This window comes from Condylura cristata, unplaced genomic scaffold (genome assembly GCF_000260355.1).
Source record: "Condylura cristata isolate star-nosed mole 26May11 unplaced genomic scaffold, ConCri1.0 scaffold00003, whole genome shotgun sequence".
Taxonomy (NCBI): Eukaryota; Metazoa; Chordata; class Mammalia; order Eulipotyphla; family Talpidae; genus Condylura; species Condylura cristata.
This window is the reverse complement of record NW_004567104.1, coordinates 26,327,348-26,345,771: the sequence shown is the minus strand read 5'-3', so window position 1 is coordinate 26,345,771 and position 18,424 is coordinate 26,327,348. Positions and strand designations below refer to the sequence as shown.

General features: G+C 36.3%; 1 protein-coding gene across 2 annotated transcripts in view; it reads left to right on the top strand.

Moving 5' to 3' along the window:
* Positions 1-18,424, top strand: part of FGF12 (fibroblast growth factor 12) — a 479,029-nt gene that overhangs the window by 446,918 nt on the left and 13,687 nt on the right. For both annotated transcript variants that reach the window (XM_004675104.2, XM_004675102.2), the window contains one exon: positions 18,036-18,234. In XM_004675104.2, the coding sequence (XP_004675161.1) occupies positions 18,036-18,234 (199 nt within the window). The remainder of the gene's footprint in view (positions 1-18,035; positions 18,235-18,424) is intronic.

The window sequence follows — 18,424 nt, the reverse complement described above, 5'->3', positions numbered from 1 at the left end:
GATAGATAATACACCTGACTGGGGTGTTTTTTGCTATTAAACTATAAGCTCTATTAGGACAGTTAACCACTATTCCCAGTTTGCTCCAATCCTTGGAAGTATCTGATCCAAAGTAAAAATTCTGTAAATCCTTGTCTATGAATTAAGTAACTCAAAAACTAATAATGATTTCACCATGAATATTTTAATTTGTTATTGGTGAGAAACTTGAAAATATATTTTATATGAAAATGATCATTTCTTACTAAAATCACATATATTGTTTTTTAGAATGTCTCAGATTACAGCTTAGTGTAGAGACGAGGTTTCACGTATAATATTGATTTCACTAGACTATTAAGAAAGATTCATTTCTATGATTATAGAAATGGAATAATCTCCAATCTCCATATGTGTGTGTGTGTGTGTGTGTGTGTGTGATATTTATGTATAGAAAGAGAAAAATTCCACCAGTTACTCAGTGTTTTATTTTTAGGGTGCCCAAACAACAAATATATGAAAATATACTGATGTTTAGAGATGTGTTGGAAATTTTTTTTCAGAGTAATATGAATGGGTAACTCAACAGTATTTATCAGTATAAACTATATTCAACAGCATTCTTTAAATTTTCAATTGAAAATAAGGTAATTGTAATTTATAACATCTCCTGGGCTCTCTAACTCCCCTCAGCTTGATTCCCTAATTTAGTATGTTACCTGTTCCTTTTAGGCATATGCATTTACTATCCTTGCACTAGAATAACCATATTAATCTCTGGACCAGTGTACTCTTGAAAAGCCTTAGTATACTCCTAAGCATGTGCTTAAGCAATTTGGGCAAGTTACAAGAAAAGCATAATGCACTAAATCTCTTATTATCTACTATACAAATTTCTGAATTTGAATTTGAGTGAATTTCTGCTTTATATAAACCAGTTTCTTCAAGTAATAGAAAACAACATGCCTTTAAAAAAAATTATGTCTGCATTTTATTTTCTCACTTTTTAAAAAAAAAAGATTTATTTATGCATACAGAGCTGGGGTACAGGCCAGAGGTGCAGGGGTGGTGAGAGGATTCACCAGACACAGAGTGGGGAGCAGAATAGGCAGATCATCGAAGTACACTGCTGAGGGGAGCAGCAGGAGGGCCAGAAGAGGTCTGCTTCACCAAGAGGAATCACCTCCCATGCAGGTGGGGATCGAACTCTTGGGGAAGTCGCTTTAGCTTCTCAGTGTTTTGCTTTAACCTGCTGCGCCACCAGGGAGGTCCTTTATTTTCTCACTTTTTAATTCACTTCATTCATTTATTATTTCACTATTTCATTTACCTGTTCATTGCTATTTATTCATCAAAGACCTACTGTGTGCTTCCTTCCATACTAACAATGGATAATGCAGCTACAAAGAAGAGAGTCTTTACTCTTAAGTACTTCAAATTTAAAATAAGACCAGGTAGCCCATATGACTTCCTAATTCTAAAGTATTTTGCTACAATTATGTCAAAAGAAGCTCAGATCCAACTCTGTGAGTTGTGAAGAATAGAGATGTTTTAGCTAGAAAAACACTACTTTGTTTTTTTCTACATATTACACATACCTACTCATCCAGTGTGTACCATTTGGTAGAAAGGGAACTTGTGAAAGACCAACTGCCATTTACTCAAGGCAGAACTCCAACACACAAGGATAAGCTAATAGCAAATACTTTGGATGACAAACTAATTGTACTCCTGAGAGTCACTGTGATGGTAGAAGTACCAACATAATATTTAGAATCAAAACGCATTAACAAAAGAAGGAGTTCGAAGGCCACTTCTCAACATTTGAAAATGTTTCCAAGTAGAATGTCACTTATCCCACCTAAGTGGAATTTGAAATGCTCCTCCCAGATATCAAAATGATACAGGATGAAGTCATGAGATTTAGCCTCAAAATATTACATTTTTAACCACAAATGTTATTGTCAGTCTTCAAGAGAGGGACACATTTATTAAGAGAGTATCAAATAAAATAATTACGATAGTAGTATTTTACAATTATAATAATAAAAAATTGATTATGGCACCTACTTGAAAGAGAATGAAATTTGAATCACTGTTGAGGAGTGAAACTTTTATTACTTCAAAAATAATAAGGATATCCCATTGGGACTGGTTGTCTGTCTAAGAGAATAATAGAGTGGTCACAGTGATACTAAGGTATTAAAGGTGAAGTTGTTTTTTTTTGTTTGTTTGTTTTGTTGTTGTTGTTGTTATTGTCCTCAAAGCACATAATATTATAGTAGAAATTCTTTTTTTGGAGACCTACTTTAATAGGTACATTGGCAACCTAGAACAATACCAGCAAGACCAGGAAGTCAGCAGATCATGTAAGATGGTTGAAATTTTGTAAATATTTAAGAATGTTTGTGATATTTATGAAAACTATTGTCTGAATAATGTAAAACTATGGAGCCTAGATCATCAAGACCAATTTTCTGATTTACGTGAAGCAAACTGTACCTACTCTGGGCATTCTCTACCTCCCAAGAGGACTTTTATAACAGCCAAATCACATATAACTCCCAGTCATTGTGTAGGTACTAAAATTATTCTTGACATTGCTATTTAAATGATTACTGTGTTGTCATTAACTCTATGTTTTTATTGGCAGTTCCATAATATAAAATATTTCCTATTTAAAATAACAAATTTCTCAATGCTGCAGTTACACAATGACACATATACACCGTTGTATTATGTAGAAAACAGCTGCAGGTGTTCATAAATACCTAATGAATCTGCAGTTAGTATCATAATATAAAATTAAAGATGATGCTTTCATTTCCAAAGTGATCCTTGAGGAAATACTTTCCCCAATTAGGACCTTATTTCTTTGTGAAATCAAATGGTGCACCATTTAAGTTTCAGAACACTATGTGTCTGTGACTGCATGAATAAAAGTATGTAATGTAAATGTGGGAAAGGTAGAAATTATTATTAATAATTTAAAAACCATGTTAGAGTGAAAAGACCTTACTTGTGTCTACTTTATTTTTTTAATACTGACTTTGTTCAGGTAAAACATGTCTGCATGTATAAATATGAAAAAAAAATGAAAGTGAGAGCGGAAAAGGATTTTCCTTTCTACTGAAAATACAATCCTAGGTAGGTTCATTTCTGTCAGTTTGTTAGAAAATTATGAAGCCAGTAATCTTTGATTCTCTCCTCTAAGTTTGGAAACAAAGATTTCAAGCTTAGATAGAATAGATCTTTTTAACATATAAGGATTTTATGTTAAATGAGACTGAAATATGTTTTTACCAGTTATCCTGAAAATTTATGTAGAACACCAGAGATTGCCACTTCTGTTTTTTGGCATAACTTTCTTTTTTTCTGGGGAAACTCTCCTACTTATTTGTATATTTCCCTAGATTCCTATTATTTGAATGGGACTTCATTATTTTACTTAGGTAACACCTACAGCATTTCTCCACATTACTGCAGGGAGTCACCAATGCTAGAAGTATTACTAAGGAGGGCTTACCTCTCAGAGAAAAATTGTCAGATTTTTATTACAACATTCCTATCTAATTTCAAGATCTGTTATTGCATTTGTGCGACTAGAGGGCTCACTCTCATGAAGCCCTAAGGAGGTGGAAATAAGAACAGGTTAGACTTCTTCAAAACAAATACACATAAACAATAACTCCTTACACAATGTTATGACATATTATAACTTATAATATCTTTTCACCAACATTATCACATTTGTATTCTAATGCTTCTCATGGGAGAAATACTGACCTACTGGGAACTGGGAAGATTATATAGGAAAAAGAGTTGAGATTAGAATTTTTCAGAGTCTAGGGCCCTCTCTGGTGGCATAGTGGGTTAAAGCACAGCCCTATGAAGCTAGCCACAAGCCGCTTCAGCCTGACTTCTATCCCCCACCAGGGAGGTGACCCACATAGTATGACAGACCTCTCCTGTCTTACCTGCTGCTCCCCTCAGCAGTGTACTTCATCAGTCTGCCTGTTCTGCTCCTCTCTCTGTCTCTGGAGAATCCTCTCACTGCCCCTACACCTCTGGCCTGTACCCCAACGCTGTATATATACATAAATAGATCTGTTTTTTAAAAAAGGAATTTTTCAGATTCCACTCATCAGTAAAATGTTGATTTAAATACAAAACAGGATAGCTCTATTCAAGAATTAGTTAAATTTTTCTTTTAAAATTCAATTACTTTAGAAATATTAGCAACTAATCACTCACCAACTAAAAGAGATTTTTTTTTATTTTTTCTCTTACTACTGGAAGATAGATTTTTTTTGTTTAATAATTATAATGTTCTGGCCACTTTCACTTGTTGCTGGAGAAGTATGAGGGATGAAAGTTAGTCTAAGCAATATAATCTCAACGTGACTCAACTTTAGGACTGTCCCTTAAAAAATATTATTAAGAATCCTCTCACTGCCCCTGTACCTCTGGCCTGTACCCCAGCTCTGTAAGCATAAATAAATAAATCTTTTAAAAATATTATTAATTGTAAAACATCTCTTAACTCTTATAAACTGTACCACATGCTTTTCTTTAATCTGTTGACATCCACAAAATATGCAAAGCTCCTCCTCAGACCTTCTATGCTCCCCATCGTTTTCCTTTTTTCCCTCTCCTCCCTCCTTCTTGCTCCTGACTTTCAATGTACAGTCCATAACACATCTTGCTCAAAGGAATAAAAATAGTGTAGTGAAGACTCAGTTATTAAACCGGAATCCATTTGGGAGAGTGCATTCTCTTGCTAGGGCTACCAACGCAAAACACCATAGACTGGATGGCTTCAGTAACGGAATCTTATTTTAGCACAGTTCGGGAGGCTGGAAGTCCAAGATTAAGGTGGCAACTGAGTTGGTTTGTTCTGCAATCTCTTGATTTGGCTTGCACTTGAATGCCATCTTGCTGTCACCTCACCTGTTTGGCCCTCTGGCACATGCATACCTGTTGTCTCTCTAAACATGTCTGTCTCCTCTTCTTCAAAATCATCAGTCAGATTAAATTAGGGTCCCAGGCCCTCCCTGGTGGCAAAGCCGGTTAAAGCACAGCACTAAGAAGCTAAAGCCTCGAAGCATGAGTTCGATCCCTGACCCGGAAGTGATTCACATGGCGCGGCAGACTACTGGCGCGGCAGACTACTCCTGACCCGCCCGCTGCTGCCCTCAGCAATGTTCTGTGTGGATCTGCCTGTTCTGCTCCCCGCTCTGTCTCTGGTGAATCCTCTAACCGCCCCTGCACCTCTGGCATGTACTGCAGTTCTGTGTGCACAAATAAATAAATTAGGGTCCCACCCTCACAAGCTCACTTTAACTTAATTTCCTCTTAAATGCCTGTGTCCAGGATGAGTGAGGCATGGGCACGTGTGGAGATGTGAAGCCATGCTCCCCAAACTGTACATTTATGTAAACTAGTGGCAAAGCAGTAAAACTTGAAAAAGATACAAAAGCCCTATGTCCCAATGCAGTCACTTAGAATTCAGCATATCAGTATTGGGGATCCAATTCAGCTTTTAACAGTGGTCAAGGGAAAAAGAAATGCTAGTCGCACTTATATTTATAAATCCCAATTCATAGGCTAATGAATAATCTAATGATCAGCTAATTCTTGCTCTCATTTGAAAAGAAACAATATGCCATTGTTATAGAAGAGAATGATTGTTGGAGACCAGCTCCAACTTTTGAGGTGTCTGGAGGCAACACAGGCAGGACCCTAAGATGGGAAGGCGTCCTGTGTGTGGAGATTCCATGAGGGGGAGAGGAGTGGGTGCGAGGAAGACACAGGAGTAGGAGTTGGGTGCAAATCTTCCTGCTTAGCCTTCAGCAGAGGTTTATTTTATACATTTCAAGCAGGCAGGGGGATGACATTAGCATACGAAAGGGGTTGAGATCACAATCACCTTTTTTCTAAGAATGGTCTGGGGTCGTTTGACCTTTACTTGAGATTATAACATTCTAAAATCGAAGTTTAAAAACAGGTACATAGGTGCTCAAAGTTTAAGACTAATATTACTATAGTGAAGATAGATAAGAATAAAGTCCTTTAAACGTTATCGATTATTTGATGGTTTTTTTCTACCTGAGACATCTTGGGAGGCAGGAAGAGGAAATTTCTTGCTAATCAAGTTTCGGAAAAGTTCTTTGAAGAAACTTGCTAAAAGGTTTTAAGTGAGTTTCCTTGAGGTCCAGACAGTAGAAAGCATAATTTGTTCTGAATAGGAGACATAGGTGAATTTCTTTATCTAAAGACTAGATAGTAGAATCCTGAAAGACTAGTCAGAAAGACTTTTGTGGATTGCTTTGAAGTGTAGGAGGTAAAAAACTTGACTAGCTCTAAAACAGGCAACCTGGATGAATTTCCATATCTAAAGCCAGACAGTAGGAAGTTTGAGTAATTCTGTAGAAGCTGAATAGAAGGCTAGGTGAGATAGTAGAGTGAGCAGATTTGGGTTTTCCTCCATCCAGCAGTGAGAGACTTTGCAGAAACAGCCCTTTTGCTTTCTTATTGATCAGCCAGTTGTTAAGTCACTTTTGACTTCACAGGAATTTCTCACCCTGGTGCAGTGCTTGCCTGTCAGGGCAGGCAGGCCTTATGCAGCTGAGGCAATCCAACTGTAAGCTGAAAATTACTCAGAATATTTTGATATTACAATTATACAAAAAAGGGAGGTCATAACATAAGTTAGCGTGGAAAGTCTGATTTTCCAGAGCTTTTCCCGAGCTACCCAGAATCTGTCGGACGTTAGCTGATAGCCGTTGCATAGCTTGTGTCAAATGATATTCCTGAAAGGATGGCCTAATGAATATTCTTTCTCAGTTGGATTCCTCTAGGTGTGGGAAGTGAAGTGGGAAAATGGAACAGAGAAACCAATGGGAATTGAATAGTCCCTTTCCCATAGTACAGGAGGCTTCATGAAAACAAGGCTGAGGTTCCAAAGGACTATTGGCTTGACTCATTTGAAGTGGATGGAATTCATGTCTTTTTTTAATACAATATCAGAGTCCTGGGCAAGTCTACTTATCATCCTGTTGGCATAAACAGGTGCCAGGCGCCTGCACTGAAGGAAGGGACACCTACGTAATAGAACTGCCATAATTTTTAGAGGGAGAACCAATGTTACCTCACTTTCATAAGAAGTCAGAAGTCATATTTCCTTGTTTATTTTGAGGCATATTTTTTAGCTATACAATGTGGTTTGCAAAATAAAAATTAGAAATAGTAATCATGGAACCCATAACCCTCTTTATCACATCACTTGATGACTAATTAAAGCAAGTCACCACTGCTCCACCTAGTGGCAGCAATCTCTAATTGAAGGTTAAGCACCACCGAAAAAACAACTTTTAACTGGAAAGAAAAGCAAATTTCTACTTCAGTGTATAATCTTACATTACCATTTAAAGCCCAGCGTAATCTCCTAAATGCACTAAGGTGTAGAGTGCACCAATCATGGAAGTCTTATGCTTAGAATTCATGCCTTCTGATCATGTTTTAGGTCAGGCTGTCTCTTAAGTGGGCTCCCTGAAATCTTGATAACATTCATACAGCTATAGGAATATTGGAGTATTAAAACATTATAAATTGGCTATTAATTTACTAAATATCTCCTTCTCTCCCTATCCACCATGTCTTTTCCCACTCCCTCCCTTTCCTCTCCTCATTCTTCACCTAAGTGCCAATAAATTCTTATTCAAGATTTTGTTATTCAAATATGATGCCTCAAAATATTGTACTCTCTTTAACTATAAGGAATGTCTGTCTCTGTATCATTAACATATTAGAACACAAACAAAATTTAAGTGTTAGTTGAAAGAATGCATCAATTATGTAATTATTTCAGTGGTATCAGGAATTAAATACAAAATGTTTTTAACTGCACATTAGCCATCCCTTTCTTTTCCTGTCTTGATGGACATTTATAGCTGATTTACAAATAAAATATATATTGAATTTGAGAATTTAGGTAAATGTATGCTTACAGTTTCGTTGAACTGCTTATGAGTATTCAAAGACATACTATATAAATTTTGTCTTTGTTCAAATGAAGACTATATGTGTCAGAAATGAAAACTTGTCGAGTCTAGCATAATATCTCCCTCACATATTGTTCTGCTCTCCCACGCAGTCGTTTTAAATACAGCTTTTCAAAAAATTGAATGCTAGAAGTTTGCACGCTGATTCTATTAGTGAAAATGGTCAGATTCTATTCAGATTGAATACAAGCTAAATTGGTGAGATGCTGTGAGACTTTGCCACTTGGCTTCAACAATAATATGGCTTAAGAGAATAGCATCAATGCTGAGGTTGGCTTCCAATACTGAATTTTTCCCTTTTATAAAATGATGGGTTTGGTTTAGAACAATTTTTTTTTCATCTCCATTTTTAATAAACCAGACTTCGACTAGGGAGAAAAGAAATATAAAATGGCAAGCTGCAATATATCTGAAGAGATCCAAAACTCTGAGCATCCTTGGCACACTTGAGCAAGAAACCAAAGTCATACCAACAATTGAACCTCAAACCTTGAAACCAAATTGTTTTAAGATAGGTAAAAGAATTTGAGATTAACAGAAAAGGAATCATGACTCATATTAGAATATTGCTTTCCAATAGTTATTTTTTTAACTGTCAACCCATTTTTTTTAACGTAAGGACATTAAAATCAAAACAGGAAATCAATCCCGATTAGATCCCTCTTAAGTAAAACTGAAGAGAAATGGAAAATTGATGAATTTTGTATTCAGTGATCCAAAAAAAGGATTGTTTATTCATCTGACATCTAAAAATTACTTTAGTAGTTCAATTTATATTTATAAGAGCGCACATAACCCTTTTAATAATCAACATAATATGTGCAAAAAGACATGTAAATAATTTATATAAATTTCACTACATATTAAAGAGATTTTTATGTAAAATTTTATACCAGGTAGTGGGAGGATAAAGACAAGAATTGAATAGCAGTTCTAACATTTTAGAGTATATCAAAAGGATGGGTTTACTCTTAAATAATTCTTATGTAATTCTGAAAGTGTTGATCTAAAAAAGTATTGCTACCATTGTACTAACATTATTTAAGATCCAAAATATTTATTTACTTTATTTCAGGGTAGTAGCTTCTATTTGTCAAGTTATAATATAATTTCTGTATAATTGGTTTTCAATTCAAGAAAAAAGAATAATATTTCTTATAAACACCTTATGTGAAATCTTGCTCTTTTGTAAGGAATCACAGGATGTGAAAAGGATGTTGACTCATACCTATGTTTATTCTCTCATGTTGCTAGCTCTTGAGAAAACATATTCCATTAAAAAAAAATGTTTCTCTCAGATGTTTTCTAAAAGAACAAATGGTTATTTATTTTTACACTAATGATTTGTTGCTTCTTAGCTGTAACTTTTAGTCCCAATTGTAAGACACTTTTAGAGACAGAAAGAAGAAAATGTAAATAGTTGGATTCTGAATTTTGTTGCATACCAAAGAAAGCTGAGATCTGGAAGCTACCTGTACTAGATTTGATGACCTATGACAAAGTTGTATTTAGCAAACTATTCCAGACATTTGAAAGAGGATATATTCAGTCAGTCAGTCACTCACTCACTCACTCATTCATTCAAATGTATTTTGAGAGAAAGTACTGTAGTTACATATTACACAAGAGTTAAGGAGAGGTGAGACAGATGCTCATCTCAAGTCCTATTTAGAAAGGCCATTGCCATTGTTACAAGTACACATGATATGAAAAGTGATCATTACATTAAGAGAACCACAGATAAGAAACTGGAAAGATTATTTTCAGTTTACAAGATGGAAAGATTGTGTCAGCGGAGTTGAATTTGAAGTAGATCTTTAAGTGAGATTTGGATTCACAGACATAAGGAGGAGAATTTGCCACATGAAAACACAGCAGAAACAACAGATGAAATATGTTTATAAATGGCAATGATAAACGTAGGAGATGAAAAGACATATGACCAATAAGTTGTTAAGATAGATGCATATGTATGAGGTGATTTAGCAACCTAATGGTAAAGATAATTAACATGTATAATCCTCATATGCCTGAATCTTTTATTTTTATGGATTTGTTATTAAACACTGTACAAATGGGAAGAAAGGCAAACATTCACAATGAAACCATTTAATCTGTCTACCATTTTTGTAGGCAGTGAGATGCTTGAATAAGTGACTAATATCATTTAGTTCACAAAAGAAAATTATTCTAGGTATATGTGTTAAGTCCTGAATCCACAAATGAATCTTGAAGGGTGTATTGATAGGCCATTTGAATAGTAGGAAAGGAATGAAGTGTCTGATTTGGATGGACGTGACCCTTTTCTCTCACCCAGTCTTCTCTTTGTTCACAAATGAAAAGTCCACTTTGAAGACTAGAGTAACTTTTCCATTCAACAGAACCATCAGTCAAGCTTATTTTATTTTTAATATGAAAAAAATTCACACTTTTGCTCCTGTTGTATTTCTATACCTTGCATCATGGAAATGTAAGCAACCAAACAGCTAAATAAAAAATAAGTGTGTTCACTGGTTCAAAAAGACACCTGCACCCAATGTTTATTGCTGCTTTATTTACAATGGGAAAGACATGGAATCAACCCAAATGCTCAAAAGTAGATGACTGGTCTAAAAAGATGTGGTACATATACACAGTGGAATACTCAGCAATCAAAAAAGATAAACGTATGCTTTTTGCAGCAACATGGATGGGGCTGGAAGGGATCATGCTTAGTGAAATAAGCCAGAGAGAAAAAGAAAAATACCAGATTATTTTACTCATAGCAGGAGCATAAAGGACTGGGCATGAGGGGAATAATAATAATAATGAACAACTATCTACCAAAGACATTTATGGGGGTGTAGTGGGTAATGGGATCAAAAAATGAGAGGGGGAGTGCACAGAACTGTGGTGATGGCACACGGGTGAATTCATGATGGGAAGTCCACGGGGATTACAACCGAGATGGAGAAAGTCGCAAAATGATGTAAAAATAGGCAATACTAATAATAACTCAAACGGGAAAAACAAATAGTGTGTTCATTATGACAGTTAAACAAAATTATAATTAGCATTACAATCATTGAAACACTTTGGTCAGTGATTTGATCCATAGAAGGTATGCAGACTCATAAGTCAGGGCTATTTTTCCTGATAAGCCTTAGTCTATTATAGGGGGACACTTAACCAAAGCATTGCAGCAGAGTAAGTCTGGAGACTAAAGTCTCAACCTGATTCTGCTAGAACCTAGCTGTATGATCTTGACTGGATCTGTTTCTCTCACTTGATTTCTTTCTTTACTAACTGAAGAGCAAGACTATGAATTTGCAACTCTAAATTCCAGGGATTCTGTACATGTCATAAAGCTGGGACTTAAGAACTGATTTTGTTTTTAAGATACCTTTTATGAAATTAGATGTATGCCTGTCATCTTTATCTGAATGCTAGTATATTCAAAACATGATAGAGATAAGTTACAGGTGACCCGAGACTTTATACTTTAGAGAGAAGCATAAAGTGAACCGATCTCTCTCTTCATTCCTCTTTTGTGTTTGCTTTGAATGATCCGTCTGAGAACTCATTATCCCAGCAAGAAGCATTGCAACTAAGATGTTCTTAAGAAAACACAACTCCAGTGTTTCAGTTCTGTCAGAACTGTTTGTCTAGCAGATCACTCTTCAGGCTGTTGAAATGAAAGTGACAGGTGTGACAGTGCATTCAGACTTGATTGAGAGTGAAAGAACACACCTGTGAGATACAGATTACTGCCACCCGAGGGATGTACTGCGAGGACTCCGTCGGCTCACACCTGCTGGGTACCAGCATGATACCAAGATTCTTTTGCTTTGCTTTATGAAAAGAAAAAATCATTCCTTCCAGATTAATAAAAGGATTTGTGATGTTTACTATACTTCACAGTGACATCGCAGCAATTCGGCATCACAGGTGCTCTGCAGTCCAAATGCTTATAGCCATATTTCTAATCCACTGACCATTACAGTCACTCCTCACTAAGAAATGTCTCAGTTACTGAGCATTGTAATCACTTCTAGAAAGATCTTTAAATGAAACATGATTCAAGCCCAATGAGCAAGCAGCGCAAGGGTGGGTTCTCATGAGTGACAGTAGGGATAGTTATCTAGCATGTCTGTAGTAACACATTACCCCAGTAACAGCAAATGGTAGTGTGGAAAAATATATGGGCGCTGGTATTATGGTTGAGAGTGTATACTTGATAACAATGGTGGTTTGTACAGATACTTACACCTTACAGATTGTTTCATTTATTTGACATGTGGCTGGGCCTAATCTCTATTAACAACACAAAGCAAGCTGCTCTATTGTCTTCAGCCATTGTGTAATACTTCCATTTCTGAGGGTATGAGGGAAGTGACTAAACTGAGCCTCTATTAAAGGAAATTTAGATTGCTTTCAGTACTTTGATATTATAAACATCTTAATGTTAAATATAATCTTGAACATACTCTATTTTGTACCCATGCTACTATAGCTATGGGTCCTAATTCCAAAAGTGGTCAGAAGATAATTAATATGCATTATAAAATGAGAATTTATGTTCATTTTCTGATAGCACTCTGATGGCTTTCTACAAATATTGCTATAATTTATCCTGCCTGGGACTTATTTTTACCATTTTTCATAAATTCTGACAATTTATTACAATATTTTTCCTACCTCATTCTGTTTCTTTTCCTTCCACATATGTTTTAGACTATTTGATGTTGTTGACAGGTTATTGAGTCTGTGGTATTTTTAAACTTTATTTGACTGTATATTTTGGCCTGAGTAATTCCGATTAATCTGTTTTCAAGTTCATGATGCTTTCATTTTCAGTCTTAAGTCTGTCAACAAGTACGCCCACTATTTTTCCTCTCAGATATGCTACTTTTCAAGACTAAAATTTTAAATTTTTTGTCATATTCTTTACTTGTAAGTCCTTGTTTATTAATTCTAACATCTTGTGGGTCATTTTGTGGTTTTTGCTATTTTTTAAAATTACGTTTATTGAGATGATGTTGATTTCCGATACGGCATACATTTTAAGCTTATATATATATATATATATATTTTTTAAAGATTTATTTATTTGTGCATACAGAACTGGGGTACAGGCCAGAGAGGCAGAGGGTGAGAGGATTCACCAGAGACAGAGTGGGGAGCAGAACAGGCAGATCGACGAAGTACACTGCTGAGGGGAGCAGCGGGCGGGTCAGGAGAGGTCTGCCACGCCATGTGGTCACCTCCGGGGCAGGCGGGAATCGAACTCATGCGGAAGTGGCTTTAGATTCTCAGTGCTGTGCTTTAACCCGCTGCGCCACCAGGGAGGGCCTACGCTTATATATTTTAATACCTCTACAACTGCATGTCATCACACCATGTCTACCACCAAATCACCAATAATTTTCTTCCACAGTCCACTATGTCACTTTCCTCCTTTGCTGCCCAATATCCTGGGCTCTTTCTGTTCCAGGGACCAATCTTTAAACACTTGTGAGACTAAACAGAAAGCTAAAACTTCAACGTGCATTAAATAAAAATGCTATTTTTCTCACATAAAAAGTATAACATAGTTCTCTCATGGTGGCACAACAGGTTAAAGCACCACATTAGGAAGCTCTTCGAAGCCACTGCAGCATGAGTTCAATCCCTGGCATACCCGGAGGTGACCCACATGGTGCGGCAGACCTCTCCTGATCTGCCTGCTACTTCCCTCAGCAGTGTACTTTGTCAGTCTGCCTGTTCTGTTCCCCACTCTGTCTCTGGTGAATCCTCTCACCCACCACACCTCTGGCCTGTACCCCAGTTCTGTAAGCATAAATAAATACATCTTAAAAAAGAGAAAAAAAGGTATAATGTAGTAGTTACACCTGTATGATGTGGTTTTTTTGTTGATCACTAAGACTTGCTTCAAGTTAACAGTTTGGTACATAAAAAAGGCTTAACTGTGCAGGAGGAAAGACAACTGCAGATAGCACTGGAAGCATCACTGACCTAGAGTCCAGGAGATGTAGTTCTAGCCCACAGTCTGGGTCAGCTTCTAACTTCTTAGGACTCTCAGAACAATTATCCCACTACCTTGGACTTCCATTACTTTGAACTATCACTAAGCAGCTTTATATTTGCCTCCAAATTTTCGTATCTGTATGAAGCATGCTTCTAAGTACTAATAAAAAGCTGTGTCACTATCTACATACATGACAATAAATTATTTATACACAATTCCTTGCCCCATATACTTTCCCTAAATCCTCTTATGAGATCTGAAGTCTTACATGTAGAATTTATTCCTTGAACATTCAAGAGTCTCTTTAGAAACTAGAAATAATTTCATATTCATATGTATTGAGTTTGCTACAGAAATAAAAGCTTTGGGGTTATTTAAATTGGTTTGTTTTCAAAAAGATAAACTACTCAGTGATAAAAAGATGAAATTCCGCCATTTGCAGCAACATGGATGAAGCTGGAAGGGCTCATGAGAAATAGTCAGAAGGAAAGAGAGCAATGTCAGACAGTTTCACTTATATTTGGAATATAGAGAAACTCAACAAAGGGTCGGAAAAAAGACACAACTTGCAAGCTGGCCATAGATCTGAGACACACAGCAGGGGAGGAGGAGAGGGAGGGGTCAAGCCCAGGAGGGAAGAACACAGCCACTGTGGTGATGGAGAGCTACAGGGATCCACCTGAGGGGAGAAATCAAAAACTGTTGGAAATTTAGCAACAATATACGACAATAAATATAATATATATATATATATATATATATATAAAACATTTAGAAAGTAAAGAATAGGAAAATCTATATGAAAAGTCTAGCATTTCCAAATCTTTTCACAGAAATAACAGAAAATCAGAACTAAGATTATCTTAAAAATTGAATCTGAATCACTTCGATTCCTATATGAGGCAATTATTAAATTGTCCTAAGTAATCTTGAGTCAAGGTCACAAAGAGCCCATCCAGTGCCCTCCATAGTGGTACAACGGGTTAAAGCAAGCTGGCCACAGATGCTTTGGTGCAGTTCGATCACTGGCCAGGGAGGTGACCCACATGGTGCAACAGACGTCTCCTGTCTCACCCGCTGCCCCCCTCAGCAGTGCACTTCGTCAGTCTGCCTGTTCTCCTCTCCATTCTGTCTCTGGTGATTCCTCTCACCACCCCAGCTCCTCTGGCCTGTATCCCAGTTCTGTATGCATAAATAAATAATTTTTAATAAGTTTTTTTTAAAAAAGAACTGAAAGTGCATTTGGGCATCCACATTTCAAAAAAGCAAGCAAAGAGCCATTTCTAGCAGTTTCCTCCTTTAGTTTTGTGTTGCCGAACAAGGAATGTGCAGTAGTTTCCCTATTTTTTATCAATTTCTCTGGACATATAATTTTGTTCCTTTTTTATTGAGATGCATATCACATACCAAAATCATGTTTTCAAAGCAGTATGCCCTGGTATTTTTAATCACAAAGCTATGGAAATCTCTCCTCTACCTAATTCCAGGGCATTTTTAACTCTCAAAAAAAAAGAAAAACAAAGTCTCTCCCTACTTCCCTATCAGTCCTTAGTGACATTAATTTGCTTTCCATCTGCATAGTTGATGTAAGTGGAATCCTACAATATGTGACCATTTTTTTCTGGCCTTTTTCACCTTAGAATAATTTTCTTGAGGTTTATCCATGTTGTCACATGAAACAATGTTCCCATTTTTTTCTATGGCAAAATAATACTCTCTTATAGGGTTATGCACATGTTGATTATCAGTTCATTTGAGTATGAATTTTTTCCACATTATGAATAATGCTGCTATGACCATCTCTGCACGGTTATATGCTTTTGTTTCTCATAATTACATATCTGAGATAGAATTATTGGATCATACAGTAACTACATTTAACCTCTGATGGCATTGCAAATTATTTTTGCCAACTGCTACATTATTTACACTTCCACATCCTCACCTACACTTTTTACTAGCTTTTTTTTTATCACCATTTTAGTGGACATGAAGTGGTATCACATCATCTTCGGTTTTCCTAATTATTATGTCACAAAATTTAAAATGAAGAGTATGCTGGAACATCCATATTTTATTGCCAATATACTAATGATAATTATTGAAATTATTATGTTATCCTTTGTATTTTAATGCCTACAACCAGCTTTCTAACTCCCCTTTGTCATTTTTAAGTCTTTTTATTCCTGTTTTTAAATTTAGAGCCATTTAAAATCAATAGAGCAACTTTAGCAGTGTCTTGTATCATTTCATTAGTACACATAGATAGGAATCTAGCTCTCTGCAAATAAAGACAGGGGATGTATCTGGAAATATTACCTAAAAGGACATGGTTTCCTAGCAACTTAATGCCAGATTAATGCATTCAATTGTGGGCTTTTCATTGACAGGATGAGAGGAAAGATCTTCCAGTACCTAGTGCAGGTGACAGTGATGTTAGATGTGTAAGGAATCTTATTTATCTGTAACTGAAGAATTTAACTCAAATTTGTTTTCTTCTGTTATGAAGAGGGAAGGGATTTTTCTTCCTATGCAATACTTTTTGTTCATTTGTTATGCTATGATGTGACTAATTATAAAATTTATTCCAAGTCACTAAATAATACCTAGGGCAAAAAAAAAAAAAAATGATCCTGAGAGGCCATAAATATAAAGTAATAAGTGAGTGTTTTAATATTGATGCACTTATTGAAAATTTGAATTGATCATATAGCCTTTAGTTTGCACCCTTAAACTATGCCATTAAAAGATTGTAAGATTGTCAGGATTTCTTCTTGAAACAAATCTCTCCATGTTTCACAGAAGGTCATAAAATATAACAGTAAGATTTGTTTCTACTACTTATTCCTGAGTACTTTTAACTGAGGTTTTGATTACTAAGTAAAGAATGTTTCAAGGAAATTAATGATAAAATTACTTTCACAAAATCGATGGGTGGTATCCCCGGTGATTTAGAAATAAATTTTGGCTGGGTAGCATATGTTTCTACGTATAAGTTGCCCCTTTACCAACATCTGGTGAACCTGTGTTTATTGTAATTGAGCTTGAGCTTGATTCCCAGGACAAGTTACACATCTAATGGACACTAAAATGTGCAGTGAGCTTGATTCCCAGGACAAGTTTCACATCTAAAGGACACTAAAATGTGTAGGATAGCCTACCTCTAACATTTAAAAACATTGTGTGGGGTTGGAGCTCAAACCTGAATGGTGTTATGAATGAGTCTGAGTAGACATGGTTTTTTTTTTTAATATTTATTAATGCATACATGAACTGGGATACAGGCCAGAGGTGTGGGGGGGGGGGCAATTAAGAGATTCACCAGAGACAGAGTGGGGAGCAGAACAGGCAGATGGACTGAAATACACTGCTGAGGGGAGCAGCTGGCAGGTCAAGAGAGGCCTACCATGCCATGTGGTTCACCTCCCTAGAAAGAGACTGTACTTGTGCTATAGTGGATAGCAGATAGCTTCATGGTGCTGTGCTTTAACCTTCTGTGCCATCAGGAAGGGCCCACAGCAACATTTCTCAGCAGTTCTTTGGAGTAAATTTGGTTGAAAGGAAATACTTGTTTCTTAATTTTGTAGAATGATGTGTCCCTCCTCCATAATGAGTTAAAGCACAGCACTACAAGCTGGCAGCAGTCACTTCCCCAGCCCAGAGATGACCCACAGGGCACAGCAGACCTCTCCTGACCTGCCCACTGCTCCCCTCAGCAGTGCACTTCATCATTCGGCCTGTTCTGCCCCCTACTCTGTCTCTGGTGAAGCCTCTCGCCACCTCTGCACCTCTGGCCTATACCCGAGTTCTGTATGCATAAAAAAATAAATCTTCAAAAAAAATTTTTGTAGAATGAATCTTTCAAATCAAGTGTTAATAGAAATTGCTTGCACTTGCTTCTCATTTGTTCTTAATTTCATGTCATTAGATTTAAGCATTAACCAATTCCATTTACAATCTCCTCTCTCACTTTGACTCTTCTGCAGGATGTTTTCACTCCTGAATGCAAATTTAAGGAATCTGTGTTTGAAAACTACTATGTGATCTATTCTTCCACCCTGTATCGTCAGCAAGAATCTGGCCGGGCATGGTTTCTGGGACTCAATAAAGAAGGTCAAATCATGAAGGGGAACAGGGTGAAGAAAACCAAGCCTTCATCACATTTTGTACCAAAACCAATTGAAGGTATGAAATTATCTTCTGTTTCCTTTAAACTATGATCTATCTGGATGTTAATACCAATTCTGTTTCTTGTCCCTCCACTAAGTGGAGTTGGCCTGACATGCAGCTGATAGAATAAGATTCAGAAAACACAATAGTATGTTTTCCATTAAAGAAAAAAATAATCATAGCAGAGTGAATGAATAGAAAATAA